The sequence below is a fragment of the Dermacentor andersoni genome, chromosome 3 (genome assembly GCF_023375885.2).
Source record: "Dermacentor andersoni chromosome 3, qqDerAnde1_hic_scaffold, whole genome shotgun sequence".
Taxonomy (NCBI): Eukaryota; Metazoa; Arthropoda; class Arachnida; order Ixodida; family Ixodidae; genus Dermacentor; species Dermacentor andersoni.
In genome coordinates, this window is record NC_092816.1 from 168,753,268 (window position 1) to 168,779,483 (window position 26,216).

General features: G+C 45.9%; 1 protein-coding gene across 1 annotated transcript in view; it reads right to left on the bottom strand.

The window, feature by feature from the left end:
* Positions 1–23,220, bottom strand: part of Nf1 (neurofibromin 1) — a 193,328-nt gene extending 170,108 nt beyond the window's left edge. Inside the window, exons 1-4 of the mRNA XM_072287355.1 lie at positions 23,113–23,220; positions 7,296–7,439; positions 5,786–5,890; positions 4,342–4,410 (exon numbers count right to left, since the gene is read on the bottom strand). Of these exons, the coding sequence (XP_072143456.1) occupies positions 4,342–4,410; positions 5,786–5,890; positions 7,296–7,439; positions 23,113–23,193 (399 nt within the window). The 5' untranslated portion in view covers positions 23,194–23,220. The remainder of the gene's footprint in view (positions 1–4,341; positions 4,411–5,785; positions 5,891–7,295; positions 7,440–23,112) is intronic.
* Positions 23,221–26,216: the final 2,996 nt, after the last annotated feature.

The window sequence follows — 26,216 nt, forward strand, 5'->3', positions numbered from 1 at the left end:
GTTTCATGCGATAAGCTGCACTGTAAAAGGGTTCCAGAAACAGTTGCAACGTCGCATAGCTAAAAGTTCAATGTTAGAAGCAGTCTACGGTCGGCTTCAAAAGTTTATGAACTGCGGATAAAACCTGATAATATCCACAGCCTCGGCACACAGCCTGGTATAGATTTACAGACTGTACTAATTCACTATGTGTGCAAGCGCAAAACAATATTTAAAAATTGGCTAAACTGTGGGATTTAATGCCCAGAAACTGCACAGTGCATTACGGGGGGGGGGGGGGGGGGGGGGGCAGATGCTAGATTAATTTTGACCATCTGAAATAAAAACGAGAATGTTCCTTTTGTACTAGAAGTAAAACATCATTACACTTGCAACTAATCATCTAAATTTTCATTATACACAAATGACAGTGTTATATAGTTTCACAAACTTATGGTCACTAATTTTTTTCAGATAGCAAAATCTGCAAAATTTTGATGCCGACTGTAGCAGGATCGACCTTGGGTGATAAAACAAAAAAATAAGACAGAAAGCACTGACTTAGCATATTTTCCTAGAATATTTTCAATGAAGTTTTCTCAGTCTTGTCAATTTGCACTACTCATATATGATATTCACTGAAATCCAGGCCACCATAGTTTTCTTTTTAAATGTATAAAATGCGAAACTATGCTTATGGCGTGGATCCAATGATTCCACCTGGCAAAACCTGGCAAAAACATTTGTGCATCCTAGGCTTGTGCGTACTAGGAGGGCTCACAATGAGCAGAATGCAATGTGATGTAATCACACAAAGGTGTTGTAAGTAGCATCACAGAAGCAATTATAATTCATGCTCATTTTGCCACTGCTGACTCCTTTGCTGGGTCACTTTGCATTCGAGAATGCTTTCCTATATTGCAACTCTCCAACTCGCGAGTATCAGCCTGTTGACAAGGCTGGCCTAAATTTGAGCGAATGCACTGTAACAAACTCAACTTGCCCACCAGTTAATTTTCATCAGCCAAAGCATTCAAAAGCGTATGGGAAATTGAGCTAGTAGACATTGTCACATCATGAAAGAAGCTGCTAAAATTATACATAAGGTGGAGAGGATCTTAGTTGGAAATAATACATGTACATACTCACATGCAAGCGCAGGAAGTACTAATCAATTGTGCTTAAACAAGGGCTGTCTCAGCGTGTAGCTAATGTTTCAACAAGGGGAGTCACCCTGATCAAGGCCACAACTGACAAACACAGCCTGCTCGTCAAAACATTGGCTTCTGTCTGAGACATCGCTTGTTCAAGCACTGTCGATTAAAGACTTGTCTGGACACACACAGAGACAATAACTACACGAAGTTGACAATGAAAGCAAACAGCTCTCTTCCTTGATAGCTACACATGCAAGCAGCCAGAATTCCTATCAGGAAGAAGCTATCTTAGTCCTGTAATCAGTTTAAGTTGTTTTAGCTGAATCACCTTGCTTTTGACACGCCTAAATATTGCAGAAGGGGGCTGTTTGCTTTCGCCTTCTACTAAAGCATTAGCTGGGAGTTCAGTGCTGTGGGGATGCGAGACTCTCACGCGTCCCCTGAGATCTAGTTTTCCCGCATAGCTCGTCACCTGCAGGGCGGCTTCGCCGCGTGGCCTGGCGTCCGCGGCGGTCGGAGTGGTTGAAGCGCCGTACGAGAGATGGCGCGAGTGTTGCGCTGCTGACGCCGCCTACAGGCGGGGCTACTCGGGCGGCGGGCCGGAAAACGCGGCGGACGTCCCGCGCGTGCGCCGATCCATGCTTCTGCGAGACCATCTCGCGTGGCCGCCTTCGAGCGCGCCACCGTTCGCGTGACCGTACGCGCGAACGACCAGGCGTTGGGATCCAGCATGGGGCGAACATATTCGCTCGTTATCCGGTCGCGGTGAGTCGGACTTCTAGATTTGTCGCGCGCCCATCGGCATGTTTTGTGGGTAGCAACTCGGCTAGCAGGCATTGATCTATGAAAGGTGCAATAAATGCCCTTGTGATTGTTTGCTCTACTGTGTTGTCGTTCCTTTGTCCCAAGAGCACGGGAGGAGAACCCCACATCTGGCTGCCCAACGTGGACCTCTTGGGGTATCGGACGATAGATTTAACAGTTTTGCTTCGTTCGAGACCTTTGTTTGAACCGAAGCGTAGGGCTAGCGTGGATTTTGATCGCTAGCGTTGGCGGCGTGCTTTCTTGAGCGAGGCGACGGTGGCTGAACTGTGTTTGAACATGTCAACATGCTAAGCCTTTTCGCAAGTGTTTCTTTAATGACATTCGTCTGTACGAGAGCCACGTGGTCTGCATCCTGGGAGAGCGAGGCTTAGCGCCCGCGGGGCATTCGCAAGCCTGAAGCGAGTGAGTACGGAAGCCTCGTGGGTGGTCCGAATTTCTTATGTAAATAGCTTCTTCTATCTCATTGACTCTGATGAAGTCGCGGCTCTGGGAGCCGGGTGGCCGCGGGCCACGGGTGCCACTACGGGCTGACTGGTATTGCGGCCTGGCACCGGGCGCTCCAACACCGTCTGGGACGGTGGGCGCCGTCAACTCGGATGCTGTGTGCACCGAGCGGAGTAGGACTACCTCAGAGCTGACGTCTCCTCGCGGCTACCTGTTTTGCGCCCATTTTGGGTGTTGTTTTTGGATGCCGGTTGTTGTCAGGGTAGCGACGCTTTAGGCCTAAGGCTTTACGAAGCTGCCTGTCGCACGTGGAGGGACACAACCTGGTGGACCGTGGCGTTGAGGTGTTGCAATTTGCTTCCCTCATTCTATTTAGCCTCGCACGAATTGAAATTACTCGTTCGACTCAAGGAAGCAAGCTTCGTTCACGTAAACTTAGCATCTGAGTAGCTGCCCGATCTTTTGCTAGCCGAGTTGAACATCGTACCACGTGGGCGATGCGCATGCAGACTTCCTCTCCCTTGCACTACTCTAGTGTTTGCCGAGTGCGTTGAGTGTACGCAGCGTGAGCGGATTCACCCCTGGTTTGCTGTCACCTGCACATCGTCTGCGCTGCTGCCCCGGACTACGATCGAGCCACCCCGGGCGATAGTGATGCTGTGGCCAGTTCGGCGCAGCGACTTCGGCGGCCGCCTGTATCCAGCTCACTATCCTCGGCCGCGGAGAAAAGAGCTGGCGGTCACCGACAGCTGCTGCAGCTCTCGCCAGCAGGGCGCGTCGGCGCGAGCGACGCTTGCTCGTGCGAATACTGCGTCGCCGTTTCCGCAGTCCTGGCCTGGAATCGTGCCGTCGAGTCTGCAAAGCTGCTGCTGTGACCAGCGGACGCCGGCGGTGTACCCAGGGACAATGTCGGCTCGCATGCTATGGACAGCGTGTGGACATTTCCTCGCCGCGGCCACTGTTGAATGTTCTACCTTGTTCGAGAAGCACGCGTTGATGTTAGACCGTGGGACATGTTTCGCCGGAATATGTAGTGATTTAAGGTTGGGGGGATGTGGGGATGCGTGACTCTAACGCGTCCCCTGAGATCTAGTTTTACCGCATAGCTCGTCTCCTGCAGGGCGGCTTAGCCGCGTGGCCTGGCACCCGCAGCGGTCGGAGTGGTTGAGGCGCCGTACGAGAGATGGCGCGAGTGTTGCACTGCTGACGACGCCTACAGGCGGGGCTACTCGGGCGGCGGGCCGGAAAGCGCGGCGGACGTCCCGCGCGTGCGCCGATCCATGCTTCTGCGAGACCATCTTGCGTGGCCGCCTTCGAGCGCGCCACCGTTCGCGTGACCGTAGGCGCGAACGACCAGGCGTTGGGATCCAGCATGGGGCGAACGTATTCGCTCGTTATCCAGTCGCGGTGAGTAGGACTTCTAGATTTGTCGCGCGCCCATCGGCATGTTTTGTGGGTAGCAACTCGGCTAGCAGGCATTGATCTATGAAAGGTGCAATAAATGCCCTTGTGATTGTTTCCTCTACTGTGTTGTCATTCCTTTGTCCCAAGAGCCCGGGTGGAGAACCCCACAGTGCATGTCTCGACCTTCCGCCCTGCCTTGCATATCCCTCTTATTTTGCAACATTTCTTTCACGAACCAGAGCTTTCTCAGAACCTGCTCACATTTGTGAGAAACAGCAGCATTACAACGTCATTTCAGAACTGCAAGCAACACAATGAAAGTCAACTAAGCATAGCATGAATCAAACATTGTGCCGAAGCTTGCCACAAGATGCAGCCCTACCATTTCTGTCTGTTACAGTGACCATTCTGGCATGACACATAATGACTGTGAAATCAATGAAAACAATGCTGGCTGAGCCTACAGACACTGCTACTGAAGCTCACGTATATAACGCGGAGAAGAGGGAAAAAATCTCGGGCGTCAACTGACCTGGCAGAGCTCGCGGAGCAGTGCCTTGACGTTCATGGTCTCGTCATACCGCGTTGTCTCCTTGGGTTGCTGTGGAAGTGGAGTCGCAGAGATCTACGGTTGAGAATGAGGTCCCCGCACCCAGTCGTAGAGATAGACCCCCGATTGCGTGAGACACTGAGACAGCATGCAACTGGCATGGACACGCTAGCAACACATGCGCAGACAGCCACACAATAAAGCATGCAGCAAGGCTGACTTTCTTTCCGACTAGGGCATTCCAGAGATCGTAAAGTGACACTCGAGAGGAACGTTAACTCAAACAGTTCCAATTTTAATGTACCGCAAAGAAAAAGTCGGTTGTAGCGTGAGCAGAAATCTGGTAACCAGAAAAAAAAAGAAAGCAAAATGCAGAGACAGGTAGTCATGCCGCCTCAACTCTTTCACACTAGAGCTCCATGATACTGTAGATTTCTGGCAGTGTTTGCTTGTAACTAGTTGATTGTTCATCAATAAACAAGCGTTACATTCACTAGTTTTAGCAAAAATACTTCACTAGTTTTAGCAGACTCAGTGTCACTAGTTAGTGTCCCTCTAGATTCAAAAGAGAAACAGAAAAATACAGCACACTCTTTTCACTCAGCTTTGGCACACATGCAAGCAAGCCTTGTTTGAGCTAAAGCTTTCAGAGTGCTGTGTGACTAGGGATATGGGTGATCACTGGGCAAGGGTTGAGACGTAGCTGTGTACTTCCTACAGCTTTGGCAGCTCCAGTCAAAACAACATGGTAACAATTGCTCTGATACAAAGCGGGTTAAAAAGAACTCAGCCATTGACTGTCACAAAACGCACTGCCAACACGTGGCTCTTCTTTTTATTCACATACTGCTGCCACTACACTTTGCAGCCAAAACTGAACCGTGCCAATCCATCTATAATCAACCTACTAGCGGATTCAGAGGGGGGCCCATGGCACTGCCCCCTTCGAGAGCTGCCAGCACTTCTGCACTCACAAAACTGAGCACGCCTGCAAATTTCATAACTTCATCAAACCACCCAGCTTTTCCACCCTTTGTTCTATGCAAAGTAAACATTAATAAGGTTTCAGTATTTCATTCGATAATTCAAAGTTTACAACTCTCAGATATTTTTATTCCCATCAACTCGAAAGATCCACTATTACTGGAACTGCTCAATCAAAGTGCAACCATTCCACCAGAGCAGGCAGTGCACACACGTTATGGTATAACAGGTTAAAGGAACTACACACACAAGTCCTCACAAGTGCAACATATCAAAAATCATTGCTCTGCTTGATAAGCCCGGTCAATAATCAAAACCCGGACATGGGCAAAAGGATAAAAAAATCAAAACAAGCGCAGCAGAACCAAAAAAGAAAAAAAAAACTGTGCAAAAAAAAAAAGTCAGCGAGCAAGCAAGCACAGTAATGCAAAGCAACACTGACCCTGCTGAGGCATTTCTCGAGTGTGTCCAGCACAATGAGCTGCGACTCGTAGAAGTTCTTCTCGAACTCTGGCTGGATTGGACTGTGCGACCTCTGGTAGACAAACTGCACACGCAAGGATTGTCAGGGTAAAAAAAAACATATGTATGAGTACAACAAAAGCGTTCTCAGCCTCGGGTTATCAAAAACAAGATGTGAAAACGGGCAAGCAACAATGTCGCATCAAAACTTGCATTCCACTGGTCCTTACGCAAGTCCACTTTTAAGCATCGTGAGTAATATATATATTTGTTCAATACCAGATGCTCTCAGAACATGTAGCATTTGTAAAAGCAGCAAATTTGAATCGAGGGAGTGTTCCAGCAATAAGTGGCACGCAGAACCTGGTGCATCGCTTCTAAATTTGGATGCTGTTTTATCAGCACTCCCAAGCATGTGCGCATGCACTATCTAGCACACGCCTTCGTTCCCATAGGAAAGGTCACAAAAAAAAAGTGCTATAAACCAGCTTGACATTGAATTCCCACCACGAGTCTCTTCCTCCGAGCATTCAAAGTATAACTGAAAAAAAAAAACTTGTTTTAGATCATGAATTCACACGGCTTTGGAACATTTTTGCAAAGGATAGTCCATGCACTCGTGCAGGCCTGTACAGACATCAACTCGGCTATACAGTCAGCCACAAAAGCTTACAAGTTCCATGGAAAATGCGAATTTATACTCAGTTAAGGCATGGCACTTCCAGTTCAATGGATCACTGTGTACGCCACAGAAGTTATGACAGAATGAAACTTTGAATTTGAGGCTATGCGGCCAGGCAGTGTGGGAATTCTAGTTTTTCGCAAATACCGGGTCCGATAAACTTCTGCAGCTGGCTGCACTTTCCCGTACAACAAGAGGCCCTTTCTACTGGCGGGCGTAGAACAATGCCATTTGTTTACTCCAGACCACGCCTTCTGTCACTGTTTTCAAGTTTAGGACAGCATGAGTTTTCATTGTTGGTTCACCAAAAACAGTGTGTGGGCGACACAATCCTGACATTTTGATAAAGCAATCCTGCTTTACACCTGTGGCCACACTTAGCTTACCAGGGCCAAGGCAATTCTGCTCAGCCAGAGATTATTCGTGCCATTCATAAGTAGACACAAGAAACATTTTTCACAGAATGGATCTTGGTTTTAAAAGGACACTGCTTCCTCATAACAGAAAAAACGTGGATCTTCAATAGTATGCCGAGAGAATCAGGATCACAACTCAGTGGAGACACACTGAAGCAAGTGAATTAGATCTCTTGAGCAAAATAATACAGTGGCTCCCATTACGTCAAATGAATCTAAGAATGGCCAGGCCTGAATTAAGTTGCAAATTGTTGTATTCCCGCAGACCAGCAATCTCAACGAAAGGTCCAGCTGCCATTCCACCACAACTATAGTTCCCAACAGTGTATGACGATATGCAGTCACACAGCAGCAAGAAATTTTAAACAAGCAATAAATAAAATGAGACTAACCACATCATTGACTGAGTGGAGAATCTTGGTGAGCCCCGAGATGACCAGGGAGAACTTGTGCTTGCTGATGTTGATGAGGCATTCCTTGTTCTGCTCGACGTTGATGCGGGAGTGAGTCGTCTGAGGCCCACTCCGGCATGGGAGCTTCAAAAAAGAAAAAGCACAGAGTTTGGGACCTTTCTCTCAAAGCGACATCAGCAGGAAATGGGACTGAATTTCACAACGCAACCTGCACGGTACAGCTTTTCATGGAGAAATGTGCTAGCCGATTGCGATAGCAAATATTGCTAGAGAAATTTGACTTGGTACTTTTTGAATTCTTATTCAATGCACTGTACTGCAGGGAGCAACATTCATTTACCTTATAGATGAGTAATCATAAAATGAGCACCAAGAGGCACATGGTCAGCTTTTCTGCGAAACAGTGGGAAAGCTAACTAGATGCATTCTTCATGTTGCACTAGACTAAGCTATACGCATCACTATGTTCCGTCTAACTAGATGCGTCCTGATAGTCCCACCTAACCAAACACAATACCATGTTCTGATGAACTAGATGCATCCCAGTGTTACGATTAGATGGTTCGGGAAAAAAGCCAGCTACTTGCTGCGGCAGGCACACTAATCATGTGCATGCATAGTACGTGGAGTCCAAACACTGCTAAGTGGCTTCCAACTCTTTTGTGCAATGCGAACCAATGTTCTTGGAGGCCATATACTGCGATTATCACTCAAGTCCAATTGAAAATCGGTGCACCTCATTAATGAGATTAAGTGGATCGCAAAACTAAAATTTGTCCCGCTGTATCACATTTTTGGCATTCAAAGATGCAGCTAAGGATGAGTGAATACCAAGCAACGACTGAAATTTTCACATGGAGGCCATGATACGTGCAGCCATGCGCTGGAAGCACCTTCAAAGCGTCTGGCAACATCTATAGTCGGGTACAACTTTAGAAAAAAGGGGCGTTTACTCCTCCAAGGCGGATGCACAAAAGCCTCCACCAATGGGCGCACACTTTATAGACTGACGTCACGAGCCGGACGGCCGATGACCCTGCTGATGGAAAAGATGGCCGCCCGCACAGGGCACAGGGTTATTTTTCCCTCGCGATCCGGCACGTCCTGTAGCATTGCCACCATGAGAGTGAGAGCTCCACTAAACGAGTCATCAAAATATAAAGGTCTTTATTTATACCGAGAAGCACGGCTTTTTTGAGCGGGACTATTTGAGTCGCAGAGGCAATCGGCCGTCGCGCTTTGGTCATGTAGGTAAAACCTCCCCTTTCTTCTAAATTTGTACCTGACTATAGTGACATCATGCACCAACTATGGCATTTGCGCTCAGCACCTCCCCTCTGCAGCCTGCAAGCACCCCTGCCTCAGCAGAGTACAGTGTACACATCCATCAAGAACGACCTGTTGTATTAGCGATATAGCGAGTCAGTGAAAAGCATTTCTTATGAATGAATTATTTGATAACGTTCCCGAATTCAGCGGCAGATCTTTCCACCAAAGTGCCAGAGAATCTCCAGCTAAACATGATGCCAACTTCTGGTCTGAGTTGAGAATGCTGGATGCACAAGATACGAGCCGGGTAGGGTAGTGTAACGATTCTGCTTCAGTGCCATTCCTTCTTGCAATTTGTCAGTGGTTCGAGTGGCACACCACCCACGTTGTCACTGGAAATGGCCAGTCGTGAACAACAGACAATAAAGAAATCCTTACATTATACTGACCATGGTTCAAGAAAGCCTGCAATAAGGGTAAAAATACTAAATTCCAGAAACATGTGGCACTCGTTCACTGTAAGTGCCAGTCCGAGTACAGAAGAGGAATGATACAAACTGTTCTACAGACAGCTTGCGATACAGTCTATGGAGCAATGACTGCAACTTATATTATTATTCATAGCATCCACTAGGAGAGGCCTTTATCCTACAATGGACAACGGCAGAAAGCAACACAGACATGCAGGGGCATGCAAAAGGAGTAGCACACTAATGTCGAATTAAAAGATTTTATCAGAGCCCACATGCTTTTCTGCATGCAAACTTAAAATGTATACCCAACACAAACTCAAGATATTCCCATCAAAATGACCCACCTGTTCAAGAAAACTTCAGTAAGTTAAGCTAACTTATTTCTCAGTGTTTTGTATTAAAATGCCATTTCCTCCATAGGAAAACTTAATGAACTAGGCAGAAGGAATCAAGGAAGAGCCAAATTTCTTTTCCCCCCCTTTTTTTTGTTATGCAATGGCAGATCATTATCAGTGTGAAGCATCAGATAAAATCAGTGCACACCAGTCTAGTCTTCCTTGCAACAACAGATGGAGACAGCAAGGCACAAGCATCACTGCCCTCTCACCCTAAACATCCCAAATTCAGCCTCCATAATAAAGCCACTCTTTCAACTTCTCAGTTGCTTTTCCAAAGTTGGTTAAATAACAAGAACGGTAAATAATCATCTCAGGCACATTTAAAGGGACACTGAAGAGAAGCAGTAAGTCAGTTGCAACTGACAAAGTATTCTTCCATAACTCACTATTTATTCACTTTGTGGTAAAACAGCTTCATTATTTCAAAGGACAGAAGATCAAAGTCCTTTTGTTTCAATTTTGCACTATAAGCCCTGCACCGGTACGTCAATAAGACGTCATGGATTTCACATTAATTTTTTAATGTCTGCGCTGTAGCGTGTAAAGGTTTGTGAAACTTGCTAAGTTCACTCTTTGCCTCTTTCAAAACACACTGCAGTCCATCTTTTTTTTTTTCTTTTCTTTAATTTAAGTAAGCCCAAGTAGGCCATGACATCACAGCGAGTTGGTGTAAAGACTTTAAAGTTGTGTTACCTCGTGCCTTTTATTTTTGTGTCTCTGATGGTTTGCCAAGCCTCCTTTCACAGTAAAAGTGGCTTTCTTGGTATTTCAGAAGGGAAATTTAGCAACAGCTCAAATAATTTTTATCTCTTTAGTGTCCGTTGAACATTTACATGCAGCAATTTGATTATGTCGGTGTGCATGACCTGTCCAAGACGTTCATGTCCTCAATAATATGGTAACACGAGATCAAGAACAAGGCACCATTCAATTGAAGTAAGTTAACATGGAAGCCATGTTGTTGGTCCTTATAGCGAGAGTGCAGGCCTAGAAGCCAATCATTAAAATAATGAAATAAATTCTGGAGGGTTATATGCCAAAACCATGTTCTGAATATAAAGCACATAGCAGTGGAGGACTCCCAATTCAATTTCGACCACCTGGGGTTCTTTTAATGTGAACCTAATTCTAAATACACGAGCACTTTTGCGTAATTTGCTTCATCAAGGGAGGAAGTGAACAAGGAAAGAGCTCTACATCACGACGCCAAGCTTTGGCAAAGAAACTCTACGAGAAGCCATCCTCTTTGCTTTTTCCCTCACAGTATTGGCCCAACACATGACCGCTCAGCATATTGGCTGGGAGTGTTTGCTTCCCGGTAGTCTTTAATCCAAGCACGCTTGTTTGGCTGCCCTTCTGTAGCTTTGGACACAGAGTGGGAGATTTAAAATGTACCACGTGCTTTGATGTAATCATAACATATTGAGCTGACACGTTTTGCTTCAATCTTGCTGCCCAATAATCTCTCCTATTCTTTCCTGCCTCCATGGTTGCTTCCATGGAAGTGCAGCCACGGCAGCCAGAACTGAACCCACAACTTCGAACTCAGCAGCACAATGCCAGGGGCCACCAAGCCATGACAGTGTGCTCGACAAGCCTATCCCGCTCCATAGAGATGTTTCTTTTGTGGGATGGCTGGAATATAGAGGTGAGTGAATGTCGACTTTTTCGGATACGAATAGCAAGCACTGAATTTCAAATTGAATGAGTCAAATGCAGAAACATACACAGCAGGATATTTATTTCAGAGCAATTACCATGGTACTGACGATTACCAAGGTACCATGCTTGTACTGACAAGTGCAAAAAAATTGACTGTAAGGGCCAAATGATTAGTTTTAAACACAAGATCACCATTTGCAATGAGTAAAACTGCATGAACAGCCTCTCAAAAACATTAGAACCTGGTTACAAACAAGCTCTCCAAGAAAGAATGGCTGCTGCTGTATCACTAGCTTTGCAAAAACAGTAAATAAGTGGTTGCCAGAAAAATCCCAGAAATTGTGGAAAATAATATCTGAGGACACCTAAGCCCTTCTTACGAGTTGTGAATGCAAAAGCATTACTGTCCAATTGAACGGCGCTGAGCGGTTCGAGCTATGAACTCCTCGCAGGCAAGTGAGCACGTTGAGACGATTGGTGCGTTTTGATCTGGCCTTATGGAAGCACAGTTAGAATGCAGGCGAAGGCTTGCATGCAGAAGGAACGCGTCGATAACACAGGCTTCCAAAAGCAAGAGAGAGGGTGACCTATTGTAAATCCCCTAAATAAATTTTTATTGAGGGGCTTCAACCTAGTGACCCTTCTTGCGGAGCAGTTTGTTCTAGAGAAACAAGACTGTGCTTTTCGTGGTGCGCTGCCCCTGGCCTCAGCGACAGCGCACCACTACCACCTCACCTTGCTTCTGTGCGATCAGCTGTCAGAAATGCAACTGAGTTTTTGCTAACCCACTGTGCTCCAATCATGCTGGATTGAATCGCGTGCATTGGAGGTGTGTACAGTAGTTGGCTGAAAAAATAGTGACTGGCATATTAAGAAATGGAACGAATATGTGTAGCTAATTTCCCAGACTGTTGCTGCAACTGTCCGTTTGTGTTACTGGTACTCCGAGATGTACGCTTTCTTCGAGGATACAGAAATTTGCTCATCCGCTAGAGTTGTGTCACTAACCTACAAAGAAAGTGCTTCAGTTTCAGAAGGTCAGCAAGAGTGAGTAGTGCTCATTAAACAATGACAAAGGGAGTAGCACCGCTTTCTGTCATAGTATGTTTCACGCACAGTACCTACACACATCTACGCCAACTGGCATGGAATCTCCCGCCCCCTCTATCGCCAACATGTCAATAAGTGAATGGGTGCACACTTCAATATCTATGCACCATATATGCACAATAAATGACGGACTGCACCAATAGCGCACGAATGGTCAAAGCTGATTGTTTCGTGATGGTCCACAAGAGTAAGCAAGCACACTCATTAGCGATTGGCAGAAAATAATCAGATAGAGACTGCACCGACTAAATTTACTGAGTCAGAAATGTGGCAAGCTGCTGCTTCAAAATATTTGCCAAATAAAGAAGGAAGAGCAAAACACACTAATCCTGATTCAATTCATGAGCGGAAAGTTTGGATAGCTTGGAATACATATTTGCCTCGCTTTTAAAACAAGCACCACACATGCTGCTCGCGCCGTATGGACATAGTTTAATCAGCTCCGAAAGCGCTTTTGCATGTTCTCTGAAGCTGTGGCCAAAGCTTCGTGTCGTACACCCAGTCACCGTCTATGATATCGCCCAAAACAGAGGTGTGCTAAGCCGCACCAGCATCATACACACCCATTGTAAACACAGAGGCAATGAAGGCAGTTGAGTCAAGCAATTGACGCCTCACCATGTGATCAAACATGGCAAGGCCCACGGGATCACTGCAAGAAGGGTCAATACTCCATCTTTCAACTACCTTACAGCACTGCCGAAGGTACGAGGCGTACACAGGCAATATTCTTGCGCAGCAGGGTATGGTTCCATGAGTAACTTACTGATTATTGGCTGCACTAGAGAGTTTTATTCTTGCTCGCTACAAGATACGGTACAGCAATACATGACATGTCATGGCCTTTGCGCATGCCCGTTGTGTACCGAGAATTACTGTGGCAGTTACCGTGGGTAATCGTAATAGCCACCCTAACTGTGATCAACTATATGTAGCAACATGGCAGCACCCTTACAGCACCGACTACCCGCTTCAATCTGAATTCACGACGCTTCTTACTGGCTCTCCGCCCTGTCAGTAAGAAACAAGTGGTGAACTCAGTCATCGTTAAGTCTCATCTCAAGATGAGGTCATATCATTGGGTATGTTTTGTCGTAATTATTGTGATCGACTGTTTGTTTTCATGCTGCTGGGACTACAGACACGGTGCCGAGCCATAGAACTGGTTTGATTTCTAGTTAGCAGATGGTGCTACACCATTCACACTGCTGATGCGTTTACGACTCGGAACCCTATAAAGGACTAGTTGTTCCCTGCATCATTAATTTACTGCCCCGCCCTAACACGCTAAGATGACGATAGCAAGAAAACGCCAAGTAGATGCCGAGCAGACGCGCTGTGCTGCAGGGGAACATTTATGAGGGCATTCACCCGTACTACTTGCTAAGGAGGCCGCAAGGTAACTGCAAAGAAAGCATACAGCTGAAGCGAAGCCCCACTGTCGCATCCATGTAAACGGAGCTTATGGTTATGGCGTCAAAACATCGTTTCATCAACCCACCAACCATGGAGCATGTACCGACAGGATGGCAAGCAGACGCCGAGCAGACAACGCGGCGTGGATGAGCACATCTCGAGGGGCATTCGGCCTGCCTATTGGTTAAGAATTCGTGTAGCTTCCGCAGTGCTGCAAGGAACTACAGAGATTGTATTATAGCTTCGTAACGATGCCCCCTCCCCTCATACAACACCTGGTGCGCTGTGTTCCGTTTCACTCACTCTGCTCCGTCAAGGCGCGCTCATGCCGTGGCATCGCAGCCAATGGGAATTTAGGCTTCTAAAGATGCCAGATGCCAGCTTTTTTTTTCCTTTAAGCGCTCCATGAGACATTTGACACTTTTGTATCAAAAAAAAGCTTCCGAAGGACTTGTGTGCCCTAGACACATGTAAAAGAGCTTGCTGCAGGGCTTGCAAGAAAACCATTGCTCATTGCATAGGCGCCGACTATGGGGGGGGGCTCTGGGGCCCACCACAGGTTTCCAGGGGGGAGCTGAGCCCCCCCCCCCCGGCGATGCCGAAGCCTGCCTCCCCCCCTCGTAACATGTCATTGCCAGAGTTTTGTCACCCACGTCATTAGAGGTTCTTTTTTACTTGCCTCGGCCTTTTCCCTTAAAATTTTATTGTGGCTAATTGCCTAGTGCATCATTGTTGGCGCGGACGTGCACAGTTTTGAATTCATACTTTGCTTATTTCTGCAAATCCTGACAATAGGAGAACAAGCGCATTGGAAGTACCAGCGGCGGCTGCCTCATCCGTATTTTCTCACTTCAAAATTGTTTTAAATTTCCACTGTAAACACCATGCACATACGGAATATATTTAAATACATACACAGGACAAAGTTTATTATATTTTTAAAGAGAAGGAGGTAGCCAATTAACAATTATTTATAAAGGTACGGATAGCTTATGCCTAGAGAATTAAAATGTTGCTGTATGTTCACCTCGCTTCAAAATGCTTTGCATGCTTTCTGACCCTAAAGGAAACCTGTAGACTTTAGTGAACCCTTCGGCAGAGTCTTTTATCAACAGCGTGTGAAATGCACGAGTGATATGTCTCAGCATTGTTTATTTTTCCAGTAAGCAATGCTAACGACTCATTAAAAAAACACTTCTAATAATTTACAACACTTATTAGAGATGGAATCATCGTCACTTGCATGCAGAGGTCATAAATATATGGAGTGTCCCAATTAAATATCATGCACCAAATTTTCTTAAAAAAGCAATGTGTTACTCAAATAAAATGTAGTGCACATTGTTTCCCATACAGTGGAGTAGCTGCCAGTTTGTTTCACTACTGAGATTTAATTAGGTAATTGTAATGAATTATCTAACTCGAGACATACTATCATAATTATCAAGGTGTCAAAGAGGCATTTGTAGGCACAGCCAAGGGATATCTAACTACGGTATTTTCAGCGACGTACTAATTGCATACTAAGTTTTTCTGACTGATAAATAAACCCTGCGAAATATGGTGAATGACCCGTGACTGCGCCCTCAACGCAGCGCCCTCAAACAGGCTCCTTCCGAGTTAACTAGAATGAAATGAAAGAAATAAAGAAAAAATCACCGCCCAAGCACTCCGTACAGAAGGTTAACCACGAAGCTGAAATGTGCGGCCCCGGTGTTTATCACTGGGTTAATCCCGACGGTTCATTAATTGACGGCTTGGTAGGCTCCCGGATCCTAAGTACACAGCTGCTGCTTGTGCTCGGCTGCACGAGCCTGTTCTTGTGCCCGGGCTGCAGGATCGGGATGGCGTAGACGAGCTCGTTCGCGGTTCTGCTCACAGCTTTGCTTATCGAAGGCTGCCTGCTCCTCAGGAGTATCTATGATGCATGGCCTACCCATTTCGGAGCTGCAGAGAAACTGCTGCGTGCCTGCCCAGCTGTGATGGGGAGCAATGACATCACTACTGGCACAGCGAATCACGCGCCTGTCTTTCGCTTTTTCGTGCATTGCCATGAGGTTGCACCGGAGGAGTTTTCAGCGCACAGGCGACAGACGGATGAATTGGCTAGCCATATACAGCTCTGCTGCAAAACAGTGATCGAGTTAGTGCCTTATCAGCTGCGCCTCGGCCAAAGTAACACATCGCGTTTGGTGTTAGTTGGAAACAAGCTGTGATAGCTGTTGTCTTAGCATAGATAAAGTGCACGGGTGTTTCTTTCTTTTGCCACAATACCTATCAACACAAAAGCGAATTGACACCGTCAGTGCTAATGTTAAAAGGTGTGTTTTGTTTCATCCCAGTCGCCACGTCTTTCTCTAATGAGCAGAAGGTAAAAATGATCCTTGTCTTGGGAGCTGCAAAAGACAAGAGGAAGGCCGCAAATATATACGAGTCATGGAATTGTGACGGTAGACCAAATGCATCGACTATTATCAGAACTGATGAAAATCTGAGACAAACAGCAGCTTCAAGAAACAGCAGCTTAGGACTCCATCTTTGAGTCCTAGCCTATGCACAGATATTCTAGCATTTATGGCCTCAAACCCTCATACTAGGGTGCGGCATGTGGTCGACCAGGTACCAATTTCCAAGTCATCAGTTTTGAAGATTCTATATCACTCGGGCTTTCACTCATGCTACCTTAACCAGCATCAATGCTTGGAATATAGGGACCTGCAGAATCGTCTAGATTTCTCGAACTGCAGAAACGCCCAGGTAAATTTGCATAATGCACACTATTAGAGCGACTCCAATCCAAACTGGGTAAAGCACACTCGCCACCAGTACCGGTGGTTGTTCAATGTGTGGTGTGGAATTTAGGCCGGTGCTATAATCGGTCCCATCTTCTTTGATCCCACACTGACTCGACAGTGTTACGCGGACGAAATCCTTGAGGGAGTGGTGGATGAGTTTCTCAGAGAAGTCCCAGTGCCACGTCTTCCACTTCTGCGGTATCAGCAAGATGGAGCACCAGCAGAAAGGAGCAGCCAAACACGAAACTGGCTGGATGTGACTTTTCATGCACAATAGATTGGAAGGCACAGGCCCGTAAATTGGCTGGCTAGATCACCTGACCTCTTCCCACTTGATTTCTTTCTTTGGGGTTATGTGAAAGATCGTGCTTACACGATCGACACGGATGTCAGATTAGCTCAAGACAAGGATAACGGATGTCTACCACAGAATGCGAGCGTCGGTCATCAAGAAAGCCACTGAAGGTGTGATAAAGCAGACTCAGTACTGCATAGCTGCAGAAGGAGGCCTATTCGAACATGTCCTCTAGGCAGCAGCTGGTGTTCAACGATGTTTACGAATTCATACATAATAAGGGCACACTGAAATCTGATGTATTTTTGTTGTTTCTTTTTTGTTTTTGTGCAGGCATCCCGATTGCCAATTTGGCTCACTTAGAAGTGATTATTTACTTTCTTGAACGCATCGGTTTTGCCTTTTCTCTACACGTGGGTCGCTTTCCGGTCTGTATATTTCGCTTTTATTTTTTGTCACGAACCTGTTTTTGCAGCACGTATACACTCTTACAAAAAAAAAAGACCGTCACTTTTATTTGGCTTTGGTCTGAAGCAAGTTTCTAGTGCAAAGTATAGCTGGGCGTGCACTCTGTTGATGCGGTTCGAGCAAAGCCAGGATTTTGAAACATGCTATGCCTGTTATATTGCTTTTCGCATTTCGTGCATGGTCAGTGCAGCACTTCGGCTGAGTTATCAAGGGGATTTTGTTATCAATGTGATCAGTCAGCCTTGAGAGACGGATAATGAGTGTGACGTAGAGAGGAAGGAATAGCTGCAAAGCCACGAAACCTGCTGTTGGCGCTCCTTCCGTACCATTATCAATGGGATGCACTGTATCTTCGGGTTTGCGACAGGCAATGCAGTTGCTTTCAATGAGCTTATTCGAAGGCGCTGCTTTATGATGCGGGTAGGAGTGGAGTCACGTGGCATTTTTAATATTTCGCGAGGTTTGCTTGCCAGTCGGAAAAAATTGCACGCAATTAGTACATCGCTGAAAACACAGCAGTTAGATGTCATTTGAGGGTGCTTACAGATGCTTCGTTGACACTTCGATAGTTAGGACAGTACTCCACGAATTACATAATTAATTGCAATTGTCAAATTAAATTTCAGGAACGAATGAATTACTGGCAGCTACTCCACTGTACTGGAAACAATATGCAATAAGTTTTCTTCGAGTAACGCAACTGCTCTTTCTTTAAGTCATAGTGCATGATAGTTGGGGCATTCCGTATAATTCACTCAGTAACCGAAATGAGGCCAAGCCGGATTCACTCGAAACCAGAATCAACAGCAGCCATGCGCAGGAGCGCTTATACTCAGACTCACAGAAAAAAAATGAAGACAGAGAGGCTGCAGTTTCACCAGAAAGGCGAAGCAGTATTAGTAATAGTGAAGTATACGATAATTACACGAAGGAAGACTACACCACGGAGAGACGCTAGATTCTCGGTGGTGGGAGAGGATTCAGGCTGTGAAATTGAACTGTCTCCTACTATGACGTCTTGTAAGTTCTCATTGAACAATTCAGTGAACAATTCTTCGAGCTCACAAGAAGTTTCTTCACGTGCAAGAAATTATACACACACACACACACAAACACACACACACACATATATGGGGTTCTGAAAGCTGGTCAGGCCCCAGCCCTTCCGCCCCACACCTGGAAAAATGAAAACTTTCTGCCTATGGCTGATTGTTGCATAAAAGACAAGACTGCTACATAGCTAGATTGCCAAAATACTAAATGACAGACTACAACCAAAAATCACAGGTTGCCCTGTAGACTTCCGCCAGGAAAGCAAGAACGAAGCTTGTATTACCAATTTTATTCACATAGCTTCAAAACCTTTTGTCGTCACATCTCTGATAATTAGTGATACTTTCGTTAGTAGACAGTGGACAGTAAGTAGAACTAAACAGTCAGTTGCGAAATATTTGACTAGTTTAAAATATTTTAAAATACTGAATAGGTTCTTTTCAAATACGAATTGAATATACTACACACTTAATAATGGTATTCCTACTCAAAACTTCAATTGCCCCCCCCCCCCTACCTACTGGAATGTAATCTACTATAGGAACAAACAAAAAACTGTGGAAAGCAAAGAACTTATGAGGCAAGTCAAAGCTCGCGAGGCAAGTTCATAAATATGGGTTGAAAAAGAAATATAAAAAAAATTAAATGCAGGATTTACTCACAGCACATGCCCCGTCATAAAACAGGCACACATTTCGAAAACAGTAATGCTTCATAGAAAAAACACATGCTGGTTAGATAAGGTTATCTCATGAAGAACACGTGTTGCAGTTTTTTTTTTTTTTTTTTAACAGTGGGCATATACCATAGCAGCTTTCAAGTCATGTGGCTGATTTACGATGCGGACACCACACATCACCTGTCCGTTTCCGGAAAAGGCCCCTAATTCTATATCATTTAATAAATTGCGTTGATCGAGACCAAAATGTTTGTCCCATGCCGTTCGCTGTTCTTTAAAGTACCTGCACTTTTTCCAATGTTGTGTCAAAGTGCTACCCATTTCAGCAGTGAAATCTGCATCCTGTGTATCAGGTTCTTGAAGATCCTTCTACACGCATGATTTCATCACTAGTTTAGCCAAATAAAACAGCAATTTTGTAAAGCCAACTTGTTCTTCTCTGTCTCCAAAACAATGCTCAGAGAGTGAGATCCCTTAGATTGTTTTTATGTGCATACAAGTCAGTCATGAATTAAAAAGTACCTTTGTTAGGTATTGACTGCCCTAAAGATTTCAAGACCAATATTGGGAGCGGAGAAATAAGCTGGTATGTTTGACAGGAGATTTAATTGTTTAGCAATATCACAGATGGCATTACACCAAACTTGCAAGTGAAAATAACTGATTCTGATGGCAAATCCAGTAGAGCTTCAATCTCAAATTACTGCAGGAGGAAGTGTGGCACTCGTATCCAGATAGGCCACCCACATTACAATTGCACTATCACTATAACAACAGGTACTATTTAAAAAGGAGCACAAAAATTAAGGCAGGACGAGAAAAACGCACAAAACAACAAGACTAAGCACTGGCTTTCAACTCGTGACATATACTGAAGCAATGAAACTTCACACAGATCCCATGCTATCACATTTCACAAGAACTTGTGGATGCAGCTACTTTGGCTAGGCCGGGAGGTGTTCGACCTCCACAAGAAATCTGGGCTGCACTAGCTGGACTACGTGCACTAACGGAACAATCTTGTTCCCACTAGCAAGTTCTGCCTTGGTTACATATCTCTCGCCTTATCACTTTCGCTGCTTGCCATGTCGTAAGTATTTGAATGAGCGCCTCATTGGGCACACACAACAATTAAAGGCAGCGGCCCACTCACGTCTGGCAGCACAATGTCAGAACTGCACATGCCAGCCGTGATTCAACAGAGTGCAGATGCCATACTGGCACTGGGACTGTATGGCGCAAAACATCAAAAGACACAATGAAAGCAATTGTGCAAAACAGCCATCAATTGCCCGCGTATAAAGCAAAGCTGCGCTCTTGTATCTCTGATAGCTCCAGCCGTGTAGGTGTACATCACCTACAGTGCAGGCGATGTAGGTACCACTACTTTTTTTTTTAACCTCTCTCCCCCCCACACCCTTTCTTTTTGTGAGCCATGCATGGTGCGGTAGCATGTGACCTATATAAAGTTCTGTGGTTTGATAAATTATAGCAGCTGAAAGTTCAGCACTTAGCCTTGTTTCAATTTTCATGCTGCTCTTTAAACATGAATCCGTACCAATTTGTCCACTTAACTATTCTCAGTGATAGGTCCAGTGCAAGACCTTGCTCAAACCTTGTATTTCCAGTTTCATATGTCCCTGATCCTGTTTGCATTAATTAACCTTCACACACATAATTTTTCAATGCAAATGTGTCCTGTCATGGATCAATCAGTCTCACTGAGCCTCCAATAGCGGCCATTTCACAGTTTTGAGAAGACTGATGAGAAAAAGACTTGCTAAGAATATCAAACATAATTAACCTACAATGAGAGTTGCTTTTTATATCGCACACGTGTAAGCTGAATTGTTGATATTTACTCATTTATCAACCAAATTAGGATCAAATTGATTTATCAATCAAATTAAGAGACAAGGTGAATTGCCTGCTCATGCGAAGCATGTCATTGCTTCCAAGAAATCTTGAGCTAAACATACAATCCCACTGAACATTGAAGAACAACAAAAGGAGCTGCAATTCGCTTTCCCAACAGGGCTTCCCCACATGGAAGAGAAGTCTGAGCGATATCCAGAACTCTCACAGCAGTGAAAAGTGCGACCAATTTATTTAATTTTGTAATCTTCAGAAAAGAATCTGAGCCAAATGCAGGTACTCCAGTCCAGGCTGCCAGCAACGACACAAGGGGATGATGAATTATTTTAAACGTAACTCGCCTCTGTACGCTGACAAACTGTAATTAGGCAGCAGGTCAGTGGGATTTTAAACATTTTTTCTCCAACTTATGTTACCTTTATGACATGCATCCTGTGACAGGTGGCTTCATGTTATTTGCAATATGACAAAACGATGTATACTTGTCAAAGGAGTCAACATCATACCAAAGCCAGTGAAAACTTGCAAAGGAAATAGAAGTGTTCGTAATTGTACAGGGTTAAAGAGGTTGCTTTTCTTTCTTTTTTTGTGAATGTAAAGCTTCGCAATAAGTGAAAAGTGAGAGAAAGGCAAGCAAGCACACGCTATCAACGGGGCCACTTACATAAGTCTGAAACAAAAGGACACCTGGATTTCCCTATTCGAAGTGCAACGGCGCACGGGCCGGTGTTAGCCTGGGGACCACGAAAGCGCAGCCAGCCACGCGTGTAAACGTATGCAGCCCCGGTTCGCAACCGAAAACAACGGGAAATCCGCGGCTTCGCACGCACCAGACGCCACCGCGGCCGGACACAGCGGCAGCAACGGCCGGAGGCACGCACCGGCACCCACAGCCGTCGTCTGCCAACCCACGCGCGATGAATGGGTGCACACGCGCTCCGAGCCAAGGTCGGCGCTGCCAAAATCACGCGCACGGGATCGCGCCTTTTTATTTTTTTCGTTTTCCTTCCTCTACGGCGACTCCGTGAATGACTATTACTACTGACGGGCTCGTCAATCGCGCGCCAGCGTCAGGTGAACATCGTGCAAAATACCACAAATGGAAAAAGATCCGACACAATAAAAGAGCACGCCGGTCCCAACCCCGCGTGGAAACTGCCGGCGTACGTGGTTATCTCATTCCGTTTCACTCGGTGTTTCGTTCTATCTCTGGTTTATCGAGATCGAGTGACGATTAAATGGCAGTCCAGCAGGCGTGCGCCGCCGCGGCTTATATGCCTCGGCTTCGGCCGCAGATAAGGGAGGGCAATCGCGCGGTGTCGCGGTGCTCGTCCATTCATAAACGTGCAGAACCTGGCGGAGCGCTCGGCAGAGCGTATCCCAGCTAGCGCAGACCTGCCGAAGGGGTTTCTGCGCCAAACAAGGATGGACACGCGCGAAAACTGCCGACGGGTTCTGTTTCGCTTTCAGTTCGGATCCCTACATTTCGGTCGTTTCGTGTCCGGACGCTGGCCCAGCAGTTCGTGGTTGCCGGTGGCATCGCCGTACGAACAGGCCACCACCGTCCAGCGGCGCCTCAAAATAACACGCGAATGTACTGATCCCGGTATTCACCTGTGCGACCGTGTTCCGTTATACGATCGCGGAGGAGTAGGAGTGCCGGTTTATCGATCGTGAAGTCTCTGTCTGAGAGAAGAGGGATGGAAAGAAAGAAAATATATATATATGTGAGCTGCGGAGGCTGGCGCGCGCAATGTTCGGTCGGGCCGGCCGGCTAAACTTGAACGTGCAGTGACGGCGTGTCGCACCGCAATATCGCGTGTTGAATGCGTCGCTGTCTTCGACTGTTGTGGCGCCTTCAGGGCGCGGGCCACGGGACGAAAACCTGCTTCCAAACGGGCGCGAATGTGGGCGTCCGAGCCGATCGACTTCCGCTCCTATGCGACACTTTTTTTTTTTTTTTCGCTCTCTCTCTTTCCTTCCCCTCACGGATCGCTCGCCACTGCACAGCGCTCCTCCTGCGGCGAAGACGCGCGGGCGACTCCCGCTAACCAAAATAAAGAAAAGGGGCGACACGTCGTTTGGCAGCAGGCAGTTCTGACTGAAACAGAGAGCGATCCCGATGCGAGGTCGGCAGAACGTCGGTAGGGTAACGCCGGCCCCGCCGAACGGAGAACGGCCAGATCGGCGGCAAAGGTCGCCTCGAGAAAACACGGCTGTCGGCATCCGAAGCCGCCGCTGTCGCAGCCGCGTCAATAGTCCGCGCCGGCCCAGTGCCAAAATGACGCCGTCGGGAGGCTTACCTGTTCTTCGAAACGCGTGATGAGCGACGAAACCCACTCAACGGGCTTGGTGGCCATCGTCACTTGGACTTGTAGGAACATCAACAGAGACCGCCGAACATTTTGGACGCCATCTTATTAATAGACGCGCAGCAAGCACGCATGCGCCGCTCTGCGTGCGCTATTGGCGGAACGCTCAATGGGCGTCGTCTGCTAGCCGCTCGCGCGCGATGGTGCTGCCGCTGCGGCGGCCGCCGCCTACGCGCGCAGCTTTTTGACGCAGCGACCGACGGCGCGTTTTTCGGGCCGTCGACCGTGAAGTGAAATCAGTTGTCAGAAAAAAGCGACTTAATTAGTATTGCTAAATTTACTAACAGATAAAGCAGCGCACACAGTTAAAATCTTCAGTGAGAACTCACAGTGCTGCGAAGAATTAATGAAACGGGGATCTCTAAATCGCGACTTCATTTCATTTATTTCCTTCATACAGTACTAAAAAAAAACGTTAGGTTACTAGCCGAAGCTAGCTTAAGCCCGCGTTCGTGTACAATATGTAGCAGCAAAAACTAACAATACATTGAATGTATTGATAACTATAACACATAGAGTCATTATGTACGGAAATAAAAATATTTCTGCTAAGCGCAAGTTCGCGCGATCGAATCCCTGCCACGGCGGCCGCATTTCGGTGGGGGCGAAATTCGAAAACGTCCGTGCACTTAGATTTAGGTGCACGTTAAAGAAACCCAAATGGTCCAAACTGCCGGAGTCCCCCACTGCGGCGTGCCTCATAACGAGAAAGGGGTTTTGGCACGTAAAGCCTCATAATTTAATATTAATTTTTTTTTTAATAGCTGTAAAACGACATAGAACAAAAACAATAGTTTTATCACAAAAATCCATCTAACGGAAATATTAAAAGCAAACACAGTTCTGTGCGCGGAAACTGTCATCGCACAAAAGAAACAAGTTATTCAAGAATATGCTGTCGTTTTGTGCAATGTAAGATCACTCAATCTTTGTGAAATAAAATCTTTCAATGGTTTATGCAAAGTTATTCGCCATTTTTATCTCCAGTGGCACCAAATTCCATATCTTCACTCTGTGGTGCTGCTGCAAGCGTTGCCCTTAGTATTTCCAGTTATTGGTAAATTGAAGCAGGCATTAATGGAGTTTCTACTGCTCCTGTGTGGGAAAATGAGCAGGGTAATCGGAAGTGGGAGATTGTTTCCAACAATGTTGTGAACTGTGAGGCATATCTTCATTTCACAAACAAGCATGGAGGGTGATACGTGAAGTTGTTTGGACAGCTGTACAGATGGTGTATAGACGTTCTGAAACGTCATTAAGCGCACAGCTCTTAAGGCGAATAACAGGGTCTAAATATGCTTCAAAAGTCGACGTCCATCATTCGCAGTAGTACTTCAAGTGTCAATAAAACAATTAAAAGATACATTATTTTTAGTACAGAAATACTAAAGCATATCCCTGTTTCTAAGCAAGGCGAAGCCAGCAGATGCAAGCTTTGAGCCCGTGTTTGTAATATGTGGCTTCCAATTCAAGCGACAGTTTAGTGTAACACCTAGAGATTCGATACAATCGACCTGTTCGAGTTCGCTAATATTTAAATTGAACTTATTCGAGGCTGGGTCAAAGAATTTGTACCGAGATCTAAAAGCTATATAGTGCTTTGTCTTAGCACTGTTTAGCGTTGTGTCTTTGCAAGCACAATATGATGCATGGCAACTCAAATTTTGTGGTACTTTCTATGTTCAAGAATGATTTTGCGAGATAAAGTAGCGCTGTGTCATCCGCATTAATAACACTTTTTTCGGTTTTTAAGCAGACCGGAAGATCATTAATATAAAGCGAGAGCAAAACAGGACCCAGAACTGATCCCCGAGGAACCCCTGTTTGTAATGGTAAATGAGAAGAAACAATTTTACATAAATAAATTTATTGTTTTCGATTACTTAGGTAAGTAGAAAAAAAGTTCTAAGTGGATCCAGCAAAAACCATGTTCTTCCAGCGTTTATAATGGAACGGCTTACGGTGTCGAATGCTTCCTTCATGTTCAAAAATAAAACTGCGGCGATTTCATTTTCGTTTAGGGATGTATATATTTTATGTGTTATTTCTAGAACTGCTGTAGCTGCTGATCTCGCGGTACGAAAGCCGTGCTGAGCATGATTAATGGTGCCATTGCGTTCTAAGTAGTCACGTAACTGGGCTATGCCTAGTTTCTCGAAAAAAGCGTTGACAACGTTAAAGGGACACTAAAGGCAAATGTTAAGTCAAGCTAAAATGATAGTTTAGCACTGGAGAATATCTAAGGCGTCAATATTATCGCGAGTAGAGCCTTAATAATCGAGAAATTGAGGTAAATGCAGGACATCGTTAGAGACTCCCCCGAGACATTCAAGCACTTGCCCGATGACGAAAGCACTCCTCAGTTAAATTCTGTCACTAGTACTCAGTCACTCGACGAAAAAAAAAAAAACATCCTTGTATTGAATCATAAGACGAACTAAAATGCTACTTGTTTAATTCTATTTCATTTTTAGAAAAAAGAACTAATTGAAATTACGCTTGACAACGACGCGGGTGGTCGAAGGGTTTCGTTTTCACTCGACCGCGCAGCGCCCACACTTTCTCGTTTCAGTAGTTTCGTTATCGTGTAGTGCTGCGCTGGTTTTGCTGGCTCGCGATGTTCGCGCAAACGGCAAGTAGCTGAGAACTCAACTTCCATGTGATGTCGCGGGGTGCCCGAACGGGCTACGCCATTAGACCAAAAAGCAGTTGTAGCGGTAAATACACCGCTCTGGATGGGTGGAAGGATGTTATGAGCAGGGGCATAGCCAGGGGAGGATGGGGGGTGGTGGTAAAGCCCCTTAAACTTCGTAAAGTACTGCCACGCTTTGAAGAATGCCGCCTCCTCCTCGCGCGCTCTGGTCGAGGCCGACACCGCGTCGCTATTGGCCTAATAGCATCACGTGGGCCCTCGGGCCGTGCATCAGCGCCATTTTTGCTCGAGAAGCGTCTACGGAGTGGCGAGGAGCGCATGTTCGCGCCGTTGCTACGCTCGAGCAGTGTAGGCGGCGCCATGGTCGAGGAGGGAGCGTGAA